Source organism: Mya arenaria, chromosome 2 (genome assembly GCF_026914265.1).
Source record: "Mya arenaria isolate MELC-2E11 chromosome 2, ASM2691426v1".
Lineage (NCBI taxonomy): Eukaryota > Metazoa > Mollusca > Bivalvia > Myida > Myidae > Mya > Mya arenaria.
In genome coordinates this window covers 50,543,521-50,561,521 of record NC_069123.1, presented here as the reverse complement: position 1 = coordinate 50,561,521, position 18,001 = coordinate 50,543,521, and the positions used below count along the sequence as shown (strand labels likewise).

The window sequence follows — 18,001 nt, the reverse complement described above, 5'->3', positions numbered from 1 at the left end:
TGTTCTAAAGTTCTTCTCGTTTAAGTATTTTCCTTACATATCCGCCATTTTGTTTGGAACCATACATTTTTCTCATTAATGTTTGCGTGAAACTAAATTACGTCCTCCCCCTTCCACCACATCCCCTTATGGCATTTTAAGACATTGGGAATCATAACCCTCCAAGTCGAAGCAGACATATGAAGTGTAACTTCTAGTGAATCCGGTCAACATCCAAGTACAGGAAGAGCGCATCTGTTCTAGAAGGTCGATCAGGGCCTGTGGTTGTATATTGTGACACGTGCTGCTCATAAGCGGGACTTAGTGAAGCGGATTTATCCCGCAGAGAAATGGTAACTTCCATAGACGGTTTACAACAGAAACTCATCTTTGTTCGTAAAAGGCTCGGTATGTTTGTTTTAGAATGATTTTCGCCCGCATGCTTGCCTAATCCACAATATCCCCCTTGTGAAAGGGGAAAATTACCCTCAAAATCGAACACCAAGATACGGGTTGTGTAACATAAATCATTTAATACATTTATCATTGTTAATACTGAGGGAAGGGGTTGGGGGATTCACGTTGATTTGTTTTTGAAATTATGTCATATGAGAGTCGCCGATTTACATGATAAAATTAATGTCGATGCTGTGGAGGACCATAGACGACAATTCAATAAAACAAATCAACAAGTCATGTGTTTACATTCATTTATAAAATATAAGATATATTGTGTATAGTTTGACATAACTTGTAGTACATATGCTAAACAGCAAACGAATATACAAATTTATAACAGATACAAAAACAAACATGGAGCTGTAACAAGGAACACAACAAGTGATTAGATGGTGCCACACAGGTGTACGCATAACCTTTACATATACATATTTATAATGAGTATGTCAACATTATATCAGTCGCTACATATAACATCTTTGGTAAGTTTAGCTGCTTTGGGAATAGCGCTGTGAGAAGAACGTAGTCTGCTTCATGTCGAACAGATTTGATCATCCTTTACACCAACAACACACAGTGTCCATTGTCATTGAAAAGTTATAACAACAGCAATGCAATGTATTATAATACATACAGTAATCATACGTTATACAAGAACAACTGTATTAGCTAAGCATTTGCTTACTCTTTAGTTACACCATATTTTGGCCCTACAGATTATCAAAAGCAGTTTCTCATTTAATGTTACCCCAATAAAATGTAATAATATAATTATATGTAGGTATGAGATTCCCAACGTCCATGCCACAGCCTCCCTTGCACGCGTGTGTAGATTCCGTCAGAAATGATGATCCTCGCTAACCGGAAATTGAAAGTCTTGAACCGCTTACAGGTGCATATTGTGTAGACCCTTGTCGATGTCCTGGATACTGAATGTGGCGTCTTTGGGAGCCGTTGTCTTCATGTGCTCCAAGAGGACTTCGGAAACCGCATCGTGTTTGAACCGCTTCGCGTCATGGTAGGGCGTGAACCCCCATCTAGATACACACCACGTGGTCATGTTAATATTCATAATGTAACATATTAGTTCATAGGTTGAACGTAAACGTACATGAGCGCTGTGTTTATTAACCATCATTAAATGTTAATTTACAATCTTTGGTATAGTGCAATAAATCTTGTGAGGCATTATAACCGTATAATATGTCTTATTAGCATTAGCCGTGAATAAGAAAGCCGTATGTTCATCACCACTTACCTGTCTCTGAGGTAGGAACTAACATTACATTTCTCGAGCAGGAAGCGTACAATTGGCTCGTGCCCCTCGGCAGATGCCAGATGGAGCGCTGTCCGCCCGTCATAGTCAGCCAGTGACATGTCCATGCCCAGCAATGCGTACCTGCAAGTAGGGGAATCATGTGACGCCATAAGGCTTTAAGCTCTAAGCCCTAAGCCGATGACAGATATCGAACACGGTCAGTCTGTAAGACTTTAACGCATGACGTCACATATCATAGGGTCACACCCACCAGCATCAATCTGTGACGGAACCTCAACTAGCACTGCGTACCTATCGGCCAGTCGAAAAATAGTCGAATTGTCTGCACAAAGGAAACATAACATACTTAGTATATACAGCATAGAAATGTTGAGAAAGGTTAGATTCCAACCCAGCAAGCAATACTTTTGGAACATACTCTTTTGACAAAACTTGGTTTCACAATATAGTTTCAAATATTTTCGAAATTCAGACGGCATAGTGCGTGTACCTTCGCATTGCGGTGACGTCACCGTTGTAGGCGCTGAAAAGCAGGTTGACGACATCCTGGGCCTTAGACTCTACGGCGCGGCCCCTGGGATCGTACTTCCGGCTCGTGTGGCGCAGGTTGTCGTAGTTGTGAAAGTTGAAGTTACCAACCAGCTCCTGGTTTTAAAATAAATAAAAAGGTTAGAGACGAGTGAATTATAACATAACTCCTTTGGCGGTTTAAGAGTTTAAATGTTTACTTCCTGCTTCTTACACAAGTCAGGGTTTGTAATTCAAGTAAATTACAAGGTAATTGTGGATATGCACAATATTTCAACCCACCTCACAGAACTGCACGCCCCGGGAGCTGTTCCCCCATTGGTCGAGAGGCGGAGACCAAGTGAAGATTCCCATCAGGTTGGGCACAACCAACATAACACCCCCGGCCACGCCAGACTTCGCCGGCAGACCAACCTGTAAACAAAATAAGTATGCTGCTAAGAAATGGATAAACGTCCCCATGGTTATTTCTAGTTGTCTCGTGGATAGTAAATATTTCGTTTATGAACAAAGAACCAAAGCAATAGGTCATATCAAATCCTTGCATCTTACCGGGATTGTGATCAGCTGTTAACATATATTCAATGTGGGGTAATAGTCGTTGGATACAATAAAAATCCTATTTTTAACGACGATTTCATTTTTGCTCTCTGTATATATCATCATTGAAAGCACCTTTGTGTAATGCCGCAATCTCACCTTAAAGGCGAACTGTCCGGAGTAGTCGTACATGCCACAGGAGTGCATGAGCGACAGTGTGTTCCGTACGGCGTCAGAATCGAGCACACGATCCCCTGTGGTCGGGCAGATGCCGCCGTTAGCCAGCGTGGCCGCAATGACCGCCCCGGACTCCGCCGTTATCTCAACTGAACACAGCTGTAACACATACACATTCTCAATACTAATTCCAATACGGAAATAAAATACGTGCTTTTTCACCTTCATTTCAATTTAATTTTGTGCTTTGAGTCTGTTTCGCACAATGCCAAAATCGAATATCTACCTTATTATTTACTTTATTTTATTCTGTTCTGTACTGAAATATATTTGGGCGATTAGCAACCCAAGATCATGTACCTCATCTGCTATTCAATAAACAAATTAGAATGGGAGTAACTGGACAATGGATGACGCCTCACCTGGAAGTAGAACTCGAGTGTCTCCACGAGGTCCGCCTCAGGAGGGAAGCACTGGAAAAGAAACCAGCAAATACCTGCAGCGCGTGCATGTAGCCGTGTTGAGCAGATTGTTTACATTTGTACTAGTAAAGAGTATTAAGAGTACAAATCAAAAGCTTCTTATTAAACGATGAAAATATCCGTTTAAAATAATTACAATAATACTTAATTTTGAACGTGCAAGAGTCAGTAAAAATAATGTAATATAAATAATATCAATCTAATGAATTTTAAATGTCATTTGTGTGGCTCAAGTTATTGCTTAACAATAAACTAATGGGTTTTCTGTGACAAAACCCACCACCCACCTTGTTCTCCCTCATGTAGTAGCCAAGAGCGAAGTTTCTGTCCGCTGTGGCTCGCTCCGACAGATACCTGAAAAGGGTGAAATGAATTTATCAGAAGCGAAATAGTGCATTGTTTGTTGTTTTTTATTTCTTCAGAATTACAGTTTTACAAATTTATTCTCGTTCGGTGAGTAAACATGTATCCGTCGAGACCGCAGGTTACCAGAATAGCGTCCTATCTTAATAACCCCTATATATATCTCAAGTATATATAGTTTATTTGATAAAGTAAGGTGTGGACTTGTACGTACACTGAGTTGTTGAAGGCGATGTGTTCCTGGCCGCTCAGCCGCTTGAACTGGTCCATCGCCTGAAAACAAATCGTCATGTTAACGTCAACCCCGCAAGGTGACGTTACACGGGCAACTGTACGATCTTCTTGTCTTGACTAAAACATAGATGCCAAGTACAATTTCAGACGAAGTTCTAAGAAACCATTTCGTTATGAAAGAAACGATCGTCTTGGTGGTGGTGTCGCAATTTATGTCCGAGATACTCTGCATGCCCTTCCACGGAATGATCTTCAAGTTAATGGCGTCGAAGCGATTTGCGTTGAAATATTTTAATGCCATCTCAAATAACTTTTTGGTGGGATCTACCGACCTCCTAACTCATGCAACACACAGTGGCTTAACATGGAACGTTCACTCGACCAAGCTTTCAACCAGCATATTGACAACATACTTGCAGCAGGCGATTTTTACATCAGCATCAGTTTGAATTCGTCTAATAAAATGTGTAGATACTTCTTGAATTTGGAACAGCTCTGGGCGGCTCATTAACTCACCGACCCACTCCACCGAATACTCAAGTTCACTTATTGACCTCATGTTCATCTAACACTCAAATCAAAGTTCTTTCAAGTTTTCTCGCAGATCCTTTTGTTCCCAATCTTGTCCGGTTTCACTGTCCGACCGTTTCTGTCTTGAAATTCACAAAACCTAGGCAGACTTACTTTCAGCGCAAAATATGGTAATATGACAAGGGCGATTATGTTAAACATAATGATATACTCAGATCAACCGACTGGTCGGTCATTCATCGAAATCAATCAAAATCTAAATGTTACCGCAGTCTCGCCATCTTTAAACAGATAATTATTAATTGTTATAACCGAAAATGGTTTGAATCTGTAAACAATTCTAGTCACTGTTCTCATTACAAAAACTTTAAAACACTGTTGAATGTTGAAAGATACCTATCAGTAGCTATTCCATTTAAACATAAGATAGCACTTTCAAAATTTAGATGTTCAAACCATAAATTGAGAATAGAAACTGGTAGACATCTAAACATACCAAAAGATGATCGAATAGGTACTCTTTGTTTTGATATCGAACATATATATCTGTCTTAGATTATGAATATCATGCATTTTTTGTCTGTAGAAAGTATGACAATATAAGAAGACGGTATTTGTTTAATTGGTACTCTGCTGGTATAGATTTAAATGACTTTTATAACTTTATGAAAATAACCAATTATGAGACTCAAGTGAGTTGTCTTTTTATGTATATATCTTCTTTTAGAAATTAACAATTAAAGGGAAACAATCATGATTATATATCTATATGCTTAAATTCCTTTTCCTGACACAACTCGAATATTATTTGTTTTATTACGTATGTCACATTTTTTGGCCGGTGGCCTTTGATTACTTAATACAATTCATAACGTGACTTGACTTGATTTGACTCAATTGCTAACTCAGGCTTAAAGTCAGCCTCTGAGAACATTCCAAATAAAACTATTTGTCCAGATGATGTCCCTTGGATGAACAAAGAGGTAAGACATCGAATCAGAAAACGTAACAAATTACACCAAAAAGTTAAACTTTCAAATAATGCACTGACGTAAGAACAATTCAATTTAAATTATCGCTAAAAACAACAAAGATAATTCGAAAAATTAACAAGGAACACGAACATATAAACAAAATTAACTCTGATATCATAGCAACTAAATTATGGTTTAAACTAGCTAAACAACTGACTCAAAAACAAGCTTCACCAATACTAACTCTTATCAATGGAACAACTTATTAGCAAACAAACAACCATAGAAACCCAGCAACATCCTCTTTCCTTTCAGAAATATATTTGACACGTCAGGACGTCCGAGATGTCATATCCTGCACCGATCCCTTTAAAGCCAGAGGTGCTAATTCAATTAGTCCTAAACTTATCAAAGAAGGCAAAGACGAACTTAATCTACCTCTCTCGAGTTATTTTAACAAAAGGCTGAAAAACTCTACTTTCCCTTCTCCTTGGAAGTTGGCGAACGTCTGCCCCACTTATATATGATCCAGCCAGTCCCTGCAATACTAGACCAATATCACTTCTAAGTTGTCTTGGCAATCCCATGGAGCGTTGCATCAACACATACCTCTACATCTCGATTGTGATACTTACATCCTTCCAATCTGGTTTCATCAAAGGCGACTCTAGCGTCAATCAGTTAGCTTACTTTTACAACGACGTCAGCAAAGCCTTAGATGAAGGGAAAGAAGTACGGGCTGTCTTTTGCGATGTTTCAAAGGCATTCGACCGAGTTTGGCATTAAAGTCTCATTCTTAAGCTTTCGTCCATCGGCATTAGTGGTTCCCTTCTTCATTGGTTCTCTTATCATTCTGATCGCAAACACAGGGTAGGCTTATCCAAATCTGTTTCATGAATCCTTACTATCAATGCTGGTGTTCCTCAATGATCTATCCTTGGTCCGTCACTCTTCGTTAATGACATTGTCAATGTCATTAAGGCAAACATTCACCTATTTGCAGATGACATCGAAGCTGTCCAACATGAGGCGGCTAGAATTGTAACCGATGCTACCAACCTTTGTAGTATTGACCGACTTATGTCTGACTTAAACTGGTATACGCTGGCGGAAAGAAGACGCAAACATTGAAAAATGGTATCTTAAAAATCTAATTCCCCAGCCGAGAGGTCAGCCATATGCCCTACTTGATCGCCCAGATGTTCCAGTCATCCCTTGTATCACTCAAGCTTATGCTACTTCATTTTTGCCCCTAATTATTCGCCTACATGGAAAGAGATTAGTATAAGCAATTAAATTGCTTGTTTGCCAATCCATTTCAACCTACTAATGTTATACTGTTATTTATTTGTTAATATGAACTGAATAATATTTTAAAACTAACGCGGGCATGAGACAATAGAGAACGCCTGGTTAATCGGGGAATATGCAATATACATTCCATCACTCAATTCATGGTTTGTTATACTTTTCTCAAACCTGTCTTTTATAAGTACTAAGCTTGTGTGTGTGTTATTCCAAGTACATTTCTGTTCAGTTAGGTTGTCGCACTATAACAAGGGACCTCCTCACCAGGATATCACCATCTAGGTGCAGATCTTCATGCAACAGGAAAAAGCTCATAACAAGAAACTAGTGGATCATGTATGAGTGGGGACACAGTGCACATACAAAAATGAGGAAGTCCGGCGCTGGAGCTATTTTAGATCTATATAATACAATTATTATTTTTTTAAAAAGACTTTCAAATTGTCTTTTATTACTGAAAAAGATCACGTTGGAGAGAAAAATGATGCAGTTCATTGTAAGCTTTAACTGTTGTAATCGTTCTACCCAATTACTATCGATGTTTCCATGTGTTTTTGCACATTGCTGGTTTATTAGATGTACTTATTTTAAAGTCAAGAATTTTAAACGACTATTTTCTTATGCTTCATATTTAAGATCATTTCATAAGAATTGATACTACAAGTTCATGCTTACATCAACCCAAAGGTTTGTATTGGATCTTTAGCAGATAAATAAATACCTGATCACCTAAACCCACCATGGGCTGTTTCCCTACCTGTTTTGTATATCGCATATCGGGCTCACCCTCTTTTGGGGGCTACAAAGTAAAAAGCGCCTGATCGCCATGGGATTTTCGTCTCATCGTGCTGGTTTTATTGCGAAGTTCGACCATTAAATGGGTATGAACAGTAATGGAGTATTTGCAACTTGCGTATTGTTGTAAATCATTGACGTTCGAAGAAAGCCCAAAATTCAAAACACCAGCTTTTAATATACAGCCTAGGGCAAACAAGGACCGTTATATTACTATGTATAATACCTGTCATACAGGAAAACATCTGTTATAAAATCACGTAAATCTACTATTCTCGACATAACTTGCAACAAATGAACATATGGCTATATACTATAATGATATACATAAATTATGGCAAGAAACTGCGAGAAAGTATTCGCCCTAGTATCTTTATTATGACACATTCTGTCTTTTTTGCTGACAACTTATTTATTTTGAATGCTACTAGTTCATTTAAGGTGTAGAAAGTAGTTCATTATTTTTGAGATTGAAAGCTGTTTTAAAAAGCGAACATGAAATATTTTACCCACTACTAAGTTCTCATATAAACAACCAATTCATAGAGAGGACAGTGCTGAGTGACTCTGCTCATTTCTGCCGGACAGTTCGAACTGGTGATGGGTGAAATATTGAAAATATAATGAACTCACAAACTCATCCCTAGAGAGAGTTACTCACATAGTCAAAACGGTCAGCGATCACCAAGCCTTTCTTGAGGAGCCCGGCCGTCACTATCGCTCCGGCGTTGATCATCGGGTTATGCGGTTTATCTGTAGAAAAGCTAATTTTAAAGGTGTGCGCTAAAATAAACGCATTTGTTCAGACAAAATCATTGATGTATTATAGTTGCCTTTAAAGATGCACTCTTACTCCCGAATAAGATTTACCAAAATTAATAACATTGTTTTAATATTCCAAAAAGGATGAATAAATGTCAAAAACAATGGTTCTTATAAAGGATATCGAGGTTAATTTGAAAGAAGTGAGCATAAAACACGGTATTTCTGCCTTATGAGACGATAGTAGACCACATTAAATATTTAGGCATTCACCAATCATTTAATATTTTTGCCCTTTCTGCTTTTAAATTCACGGTTACAATCTTGTTATCAGTAGTTAATATTTTCCATAAATGCATTATTTAGTAAGTAGTTTAAGGTTTATCAGTCAAAATGAATGTCAGTTATGCATGTGAATGTATTCATTTTGAATAACAGTGTCACTTTAAAAAATATCTAAACTATAAACAACAGCTTGCATTATTCTGTAATAAACTGACACAATAGGAAACTTCGTACGTTGGTAGTCGAGAGTGAGCTCATTGAATGAGCGACCGCTGGGTTCCTGGCCCACGTACTGGTGGACGACTTCCGAGGACAGGTCGTTGAGCGTGAGTGCGTAGTTAAGAGGTTTGACCACCGACTGCATACAGAAAGGCGTGCTCGTCTCTCCAAGGTCGTACCTGCGAGGAATCAGACACGCCACATGATACACTAGACATTGCATGAACATAAATGTTTTGTGATATGAAAGAGTAACTGAGTTGGCCAGCATGTAATACAAACATGTAGTTATTTCGCCTTATTTCGCCTTTTTATTGCATTATGTTCCATTGATAGGGTCAAATAAAAAAATATATAGTCCTGAAGTTTTTCTACAATGATTATGTTAACTCATACCACAAGCAGTAACGAAGACGAAACTGATATCTAACCAGCGGCCTACAGCCTATAATACCATCACACACTTATTGCCTGCGTGACTTACCTCTGTCCGTCGATGGTGCAGATGGACACGCCCCAGTGTGAGGGGTCGACACGGGCCAGCTGGGGGATGTACTGGGCGGGCTGTGGAGGAATCAGGAGAAAAATGTACATCAACAACAGGAAGCGATAAATCATAAGTAAAATATGCTTTTTAATGCTATAACCACATGCAAACAGAAAGAAAATAAATTATTGCGACGTACGTACATAACTTGACCTACATTTATAAACAACATAATGACCTTGGTTGAGAACTATAAACATTTGTCGTTGAAATGAGTTTCCTGATATCCTTGACTGTGCTGGATTAAAACATTTTCGAAAAAGACAGAACTTCTTTTTTCTTTCAACAAAATTTGCAAGATGCATATAACAAACTGGTTCACACTTGCTGGTGGTGGTACATGTATATATACAGTGAGATTTGAACGGCTTAAAAGGTTGACAGTTCCTAGTCCTACGTACCAGTCCGCTGTCGTTATCCTTGCACGTTTCATAGATGGTGTCGATGATGTCGGTAAAAGTCTTGAACTCCGGGATGACGAACTGGCTCGTGAGCGCCTTTGAGATCACCACGATGTTGTCAGATACGCAGCTGAGATGGAGAAACATACAAACTGTATACTCGAGGGGCCTTTGTATCAATATACAAACGTAAACTGTTACTATCGTCTTCGCGAACATGCTTGTATCGATCAAAGGCATTTGAATTGGTTTAATACTGTTATTTACCGAAGTAAGTAATAGTATTTTTAACTTGGAAAAGAATGGTATAGTTTAACTGGAAATATACAGTGTACAATATTCAACCATTGAATGTTGATTTTAAAATCGACGTTTACATATGTATAACGAACATAACTTTTAAGTGATAAACCCTTAACTACTTACTAAATAATGCATTTATGGAAAATATTAATTAAATAGTGCTGGGTTCTTCAAGATTTACAGTGATCATCTATCGTCTCACAATGTAGAATTACCAGGTTGTCTGCACCTTTCTTTCAAATTAAAGACGGTATAATTCATAAAAAACAAACATTTTTTTCGATATTTATTCATCCTTTTTGGTAAAGTGCATTAATTGTGGAACATATTATTCAGAAGTAAGAGTGCATCTAGCATTTCAACAAGATTAATATGTTTATCCAACCTGAAACTCAACCCTCAGTTGACCTACTTTTTGCATTTCTTTTACCCGTCTTTAACGCTGTAACCGATACGGTGATTATACAAGATAGAGAGCCCGTAAACAGCAATTAGGTGTTTTATTCTCAAGATTTTGTTTCACGGCCTAATATCTTCGGTTACATCAACAAGAACCTTTGTGTACTATTGGAGAGGATGCGTTTGACCTACAAGGAGGATTTGGAGGAACCTGTCACCATGCTGGGGAGATGCTCTCTGTGCCACACTGGATTTGCAAGTTAATGCATATTGTGAACAGTACAACTTTTACCACAAGCAAGGATTTCATCAAAACCGTTCACGTAATTTAATATAATGTATGAAAAAATGGCTAGTGCGTTCCAATCATATTTGTTTCGGCCGAAAAACATGAATTTGGGAGGTACTAATTCAAAATAAGTCCCTACATCTTAGCCTAGGTTTAGACACATTTATAAATTCGTCACACACAGTTTTAGGTGCATGCCAAAATAAATAAGTAAGCATGAGAAGTAACAAATCTGGAAATGCAGAAGTTAGTTAATCTATTCGCGGAAGGCCCGAATTCTATGAACAGTTTGGCACATTTTTCAGATTTAGAACGTCTTTTTATGACGTTTTCAGCTAACTTAACTGGGTCTATGGAAGCGGAGAAAGTGACACGGGTGGTTACCATCGGTTTTCTTCGAGGCACACTTCATACTGAATGATTATGAATAGGGTACGTTTGATGAATTGCATCCGGTAAGTAATACGAACTCGATGAATGTGTCTTTGTCAACAAGGCCACGAAGCTCGTGCTCGTCCGTCAGCTGCCGCTCCAGAACCGCCCGGAACTTGCGCATCGTCTCGCGCAGCCGGAAGTCCATCTCCCGCAGGCCCGTCTCATCCAAAAGCTGCAGAGAGATAGGTACACAGTAAGTAGCCATGCAACTTTTAGCGTAAATCGGTAAATACATAAACGTTAATAACTGCATTGTATTAAGATCTGATATTTACCTTTTAGAAGTGTTTCGGACTTGGACCAGTATTACATATGTTACTGTATATACAAATTTTCGAAGCCTGTTCGAGAATTGAACAATTGGTGCTTGAAGTTCGATACCTTGTATAACTGGTTCCTTCCATGTTTTGCTCTGTTTAAATTAAAATTGATATTATTAACAACGAGTTTGATTATACTTACGTTCTTAAACCTGTCTATGGAGACGAGGTGGTTGTGGTCGCACAGGAACGAGAACAGTTTCTCCTCGAAGTCCTCCATCCCAGATGCCAGAAGCTCCCTGAAACAATAAGACCTTTTTTACGTTGGTGAGCCTTCATGCTGGACGCCAAGTGTTCTCTCAAGCGACACAACCATACATACATGCGCATATCTCCGAAGTTAGTACATACAGAACGCACTTATTCAGATGTTAGAAAGATACGACTAAGAAAGAGAACGGTAAAGTGTATACCAACATCTGTCCAAATATGATCCAAGATCGGAATCCATTTTAAACTTTATTTTAAACGATTCCAGTCAATGTTCATCTGATATACATGTATCATTAAACTATACAATGTATAACTTAATTCGTAAGAATCATCAAATGGCAGATGTTTGATGTTGGTAGTTGCAATCGGCCATGGTAAAATGTAGGGTCAGAGAACAAATTTGAGTATACTTGTTAATGTTTGTTTTAATTTCTTGCTGTAACAGCGCTAAAATATATTGAAAGGGTTCAACTAGAATTGTAGCCACTCCCTTTTTCGAGTTTAGGCAGTTTTCTTCTGTTATCTGAAAACAATCATGTGGCCTCATTACGGAAGTATCTCATTTGATTTAAATGTGAACATTTTACATAACTGTCAAAATGATTCCACTGAAGAGAGTTTTATGCTTCCTGTAAATTCTGCAAGTTTTTTGAAAATGATAACACCATTTTCAGACATTAATAATAATAATCTACATTTACAGCCCTGAGATCGCCAATGGCCTCGAAAAAGGAGTCGGTCATGCTTAATCGTTAAGAATTGCGTTTTTACAACTTGGTTCCCCGACTCTAATTTAAATTGTGTGAGGCTCGTAATGACTACTCGCGTCACTCGCTCCATTCTTCTTGATCGTTAAGACAATACACACACATGTTCTCACTATTGCAGACATCTACGTCCGTATTTAATTTTGATTTCAAACAGCTACGCCTTTTTGAAATCCGAATCTGCAAAATTCCACCGAGTCGAAAAAAAAAATACCGAATAAAAACGCAGTACTTAATAACGCTATTGCCACAGGTTTAACACTAGTGTACTATAACTTGACATTGGCGTCATTTCGCTCTACATATGCAGGGTCAAACGTATTATCCAAATATAAATAAAATATACGAATGTGTCATGTGAAAAAAGATTCCTACATGTATGTATTCATTATTTTAATTGAATATTTATTTATATAATTAATTTTAATGATAATTATTCAATATATTCGTATCCGGTGTACTTGTATTATACATATAAATTCTTACAAATAGGACACGATTGCCCCATGTTTCTAGATCATGGAGTACATCGAATAGATTTCTGTTTATAATGTCCTAAAACAATACAACATTTAAGATCTTTGTATCGATGCAGCTGCTTCAAAGTTCTATTGTTGAAATAGTCGACGATATATTTCGTTTGTATAGTATTTATAATTGTGTCAAGTGCATTCTTTATGTGTCAACTCTGAAATTTGTGTGCATATTATTCTTTTATTTTTGTTCATATCCAAAGGCTTATTTACTGGCTTATTTACTGGCGATATTGCCGATAAAATTTTAAATTATAAAACTTCACTTCTGGTTTCCAGGTATTACGAGCAGTGTGTGCACGCTGTACACGTGCTTGACTTACTCGAGCCCCTCCTGCCATTCCTTGAGGTTGGAGGGCCGTCGCTTCAATAGCTTCGGGTTAGGCTCCATCGCACTCTACTGCTGGCAGCACTGGTATGTCTCCTGGATATGTGCTGGTTTAACAACGTAATACCCAGGAAAGTCTTTAGCAATGAGCACTGTACGGATTCACAATAATTCCGATGAGGTTTGGCAATAACGAAGCGCACTGTCAAAAAAACTGATGATCTAAGTTTATCTTTTATGAAAAAGATCCGCTGCGCAGGGACGATCCACTTCTATTGGTAGAAATCGGCTACAGACCGTTGGTTAAATGATCTAACTAGTTTACTTAAACCTATACTTAACTGTACTTATATGTACTACGTTTCTTTCAAATAGGTATATAATATGTTTTATTGTGCCATTTAATTAAACCCATAAATATTTCACAGCTCGATGTTCCTTAAGCTAACCCAAGGACAAAAGCCGTAAATCAGGCTGTGCCAGCGGGTTTTATTGCCCGTATCATTTACCAGGCTTTCAACAACAGGTCGGCATGCAGAACGGACGACTGCATCAGGAGGTAGCCCTTCCTAGCATCACAGAGCAAGAATACGAGGTGGCATCTGCGTACCTCAAAGAGGAAATGTTTGCGCAAAACAGCGTTAAGATTCCTTATAACTGTATAAGTGCGTGATATGCATTGTAAGTGGCTTTCAACCCTGAATAATCGTCAATATGGACCTGTTGAGGTCACCGACCTTGCCGGGTAGGGCAGATTTAGGTGAATGTCCACATAAACGACTTCTTGACTCCCGGGCCCCGTCCTTTTTATTGCCCGTAAATTGTCGGGCACTGGGCTATATGATATTTGTGTCGTAAATTATCGCTGAAGTTGATACCTAGTTCATATTGAACTGAAACTGAAATTAAATGAGCAAAACTCGGACACGTTTTCCACAGGTCCAATTTTATTGGTTATATAATTATTGAATATTTTTTTACCAATCATACATTTCTGCTGACTTGAATCAAACGATAGAATCGACAGTTCTATACAATCTCTGCTGCACCCAACTATATACAATCGGCTTTCTTTGAGGTTGGTCTACATTTTCCTAAAAGATATAATATATATCTAATGGTAACTATTAAAAGTGTAAAGTAGCCGCAAAATACCCAGTTGACAACTTATCCTAGTTTTATACTGTTTACTGCTGTGTTTTAAAATAGTTCATAGTTGTTACATATTAGTGTCTGCCTGTATATGACCCAAAACAAGTGGAACGCACCTTTTTGTCGTAATTAGTTTTCAGCGCCCGTCGTCAATAGTTGCTTTTAACGAACTATCTTACTAAGCGTCTTAGGAACTTCTCATAACTCTGCATAACTCTGGTTGCCATGGTAATTGTGAGGTCAGCGTAGAATATTGCATTACAGCATGTTTTTTTTAAATCCTTACCAAATCAAAGAAATTATTTCATGTGAGCGATTTGTTAGTGAAATTCAAAGTTAGTATGTTTTTATACTTGACCTATCGCCATGGGGAAAAAAGCTTAAACAAAATCATGCCTTCCTTTAGATAATTTCACGAAAACTCCATTATCATGCGTCCCCAAAATCTACGGTCATCTGTTAAGAAATTGCTTATGATAGATGACATTGTGATTATAATCTATTTTATTTATAAGATTTACCCAGTCAACATCATCAATCAAGCCAGTATGGTATGTACCGTATGACGTCCGTCGTGCATCGACCGTCGTAAACTTTTGCGTTAAGGATTTGAAGCACTAGGTCAATTTTGATATAATTCTACTGGAACCTTCTTTGGGTGGAAATCATGCAAATTCTTGTAATTCCAAATGGTTGACCGAAGGGAACACGTGGAAGATTTTCTACCCAGACATCGCTGACCAGATTTCTAAATGTACCTTATGTAGCCCTTCAAACTGCGGTTCTGGGTCTCCTGGTATGATTACAATGTATATTCAAAACTTGGGTTTTCTACATCCATACCTATTTATTTAGCAAAAACACGCAAACGCATTATTAGGTCATTGAAAATAATCTAGCAAATACTTCTAAATAAAAGTTCCAAGATTTCAAACTGTTTTGTCGGGATGTTATTTAATAAATAATTGGCATACTCCGTATAATGTTTATCCTAGTTTGGATTAAATTGAAAGGTTTCAGACATTGAAACTGTTCTTAAAATGCACCTTAGATGGGTTTTTATGAGCATTGCGCAACTATTTAACTTAGATGATAAACAATTATAAAGGAAAAGAAAAACAAAAATAGGAGATTTGAATAACAATTAATTGATCTTCATAGTTGATTAATATAAACTGATAAAACAAACACAAACTATGATGTAGCATAGCAAAAAAAATATGGCAGCTTACAGTTTTTGAAGTAAAAACATTCTACTTCACGACACCAAGGCGTAATAAAGTTTTCCGTGCCGTAATGGGTAGTTGTTAAAAACTATACATAGAAAGACTTCCAAAACTATACTATGAGTATAAAATGAGTTTGTTTGTTTTGAATCTTATATACACAGAAATGCAGCCAGTTTCTTTCCGAATGCTAAAAGGACATTAACCTGTTCGGAGTAAAAGAAAACCATTTGAGTATTACTTTACACTTACTTGATGTTTCGCTGATAAGCCATATTAGTTGGTCTCTATATGCATGTGTTAGTAATACATCCTGGTCTGAATCTATGAGCCACTAAACACTTCTGCCTTAAGCGTGCTGACTGAACAGTGAACAACATTACCTAGATTCAGATATAAAACAAAAATATGTTAATAAATCTATGTAAATGCCCGCCTTATCGAGTTCAAGTATACTGGCTCCGATTTCTCGAAACTTCTTCAGTGCGTTATAACAAGATTAAGTTAAACTCAGTATTTGTTTATGTTTTAATGTTCGTAATATTTACTTCTTCAGGAGTTTTTTTATTTTAAATTGGAAATAGCTTTATGCTCATTACAATAAACCGTTTTTTATTCATCAAAAAAATTTCAGTATGTTTTTGGCTAATTGAAATAAGCTACTAAAGCATAAAAAGTGTCGAGAAAATGGAGCCTGATCATAATCTCAAGGTTGTGTCTATGTATAAACTTTACCAGCGGCAGGAAACTGATGAGTACAGGTGAACTGTCAACGATTCAAATATTCAGCTGAAAATACATATTCTGAACCGCGATATATTTTCTGACAGGTCCAATTTCTGGTGACTTGTCACGCGATACAGTACTAAGGTATCTTAATGAATCATTGTCAACTTTTCTTGATAGGTATCAAACACGGCAACTTTAGAAATAAATAGGTCCCTTGTTTGAAAACATTGGTATTTAAAGTACAACTTAGTAGTTTGTTTACCCTGGTCTTAGCTTAAACGAGCTGCCATAAAATGAACTACTTTATTTGAGATTAGTGTATTATTTCAACTCCGCGGATCCGATTATATGATAGAGTGTTATCTGAGTCGCTTGATCGTTTCATTTCAGATGTAATGTGAAAATAAGCACCTTATACAATAAACAGTACACTTTTATTATAAAAAATTAAAAGTTCTAGAATCCATTCAGCAGCATCTCAGATACGTGTTTTGATAAAGAAATGAATTATGAAATGTTGTCAGGGTTTATTTTCAACGTTGGTTAAATTTACAACGGAGTCAAAATTTAATGCTTCACCGGCCCTGCGGGACAGACTGACCTTGTTCTTTTCGAAATCCCTTACTTCCATTCCAGTGCTGCCCCGTGGCACTTCTCAGCATAAATAACGATTTCGGGTAAGTGGTCTATGTAAATCTAACGATTGTGTAAAACCCGAGGAAAAAACTGTATGACAACTCGGTCAACAGGCGACACAGAAGTTTTACCATAGTCGGTGGATTACGTCCCTTGTTAAAGCTTTGAAATATTGAATCATCAATTCCCTTTTGAATAAAACAAAACTCTTCGCCTGATGTAGTCGCCCATGGGAGTGAGTGTAGCCAAAGTGAACACCTGTATTTTAGGGCTTGGGCGTGGCGGGCTGTAAGGCGCCGAAGGCAACATGATGACGATGACAGTCAGGACACAACACGTGCAGGACCGCATTTACCACCGGCCCGGTCATAGCGATTTTGCTCGTCTTTCATGCCGACTATTAGTTTATAGATTACAGATTTATTTTACTCTCATCACAAAGTACGACTTAGTGTACACATGTATGAACATGTGAAAGAACAATAATACATATTAACCAGGCTGTATGGTTAGAAATGTTAGGAATACAAATTACAAATAAGATCTGCGTAGACAATTGATATACATGTACTCATATAGAAACTTATTTTTGTACAACGGGTAATTTCTAACAAACGAAATGATCGAAATGATGGTCTAATGTCTATTGGTTGCCACGCCGGTAAAGCCACGAAAACAATAGAAAACCGGCGCCTATACCACTGACTAGGCCACTAGACATTAATATCAAGCCTGAATTTACCACAGCATTTATAATGCTCTAAATCATTTAAAAAAAATACAGGAGATTAATTTTCACCCTTACTTT

The 18,001-nt window shown here is 37.6% G+C and overlaps 1 protein-coding gene across 2 annotated transcripts; it reads right to left on the bottom strand.

Moving 5' to 3' along the window:
- Positions 1-691: 691 nt before the first annotated feature.
- On the bottom strand, positions 692-16,131 carry LOC128217185 (glutaminase kidney isoform, mitochondrial-like). Of its 2 annotated transcripts, none has more exons than XM_052924147.1 (15): positions 16,081-16,131; positions 11,752-11,848; positions 11,325-11,461; positions 9,864-9,993; positions 9,400-9,479; positions 8,931-9,094; positions 8,311-8,402; positions 4,022-4,080; positions 3,732-3,798; positions 3,385-3,435; positions 2,945-3,121; positions 2,528-2,659; positions 2,208-2,362; positions 1,697-1,837; positions 692-1,475 (listed from the first exon to the last, which is right to left on the bottom strand). In XM_052924147.1, exons 1-15 carry the CDS (start codon positions 16,101-16,103, stop codon positions 1,325-1,327), a joined length of 1,656 nt encoding a protein of 551 aa, XP_052780107.1. In that variant the 5' UTR covers positions 16,104-16,131; the 3' UTR covers positions 692-1,324. The 2 variants fall into 2 exon arrangements, with proteins under 2 accessions (XP_052780107.1, XP_052780097.1); XM_052924137.1 differs by lacking the exon at positions 16,081-16,131 and adding an exon at positions 13,446-13,710.
- Positions 16,132-18,001: the final 1,870 nt, after the last annotated feature.

Excerpts from the sequence above, each read along its gene's own strand:
- LOC128217185 (XM_052924137.1), bottom strand. The coding sequence starts at position 13,513 with ATGGAGCCTAACCCGAAGCTATTGAAGCGACGGCCCTCCAACCTCAAG. Across the intron at positions 4,081-8,310 it reads TCGCTGACCGTTTTGACTAT|GCGATGGACCAGTTCAAGCG; the intron begins GTGAGTAACTCT and ends ATTTGTTTTCAG. Across the intron at positions 3,122-3,384 it reads CACTCGAGTTCTACTTCCAG|CTGTGTTCAGTTGAGATAAC; the intron begins GTGAGGCGTCAT and ends TATGTGTTACAG.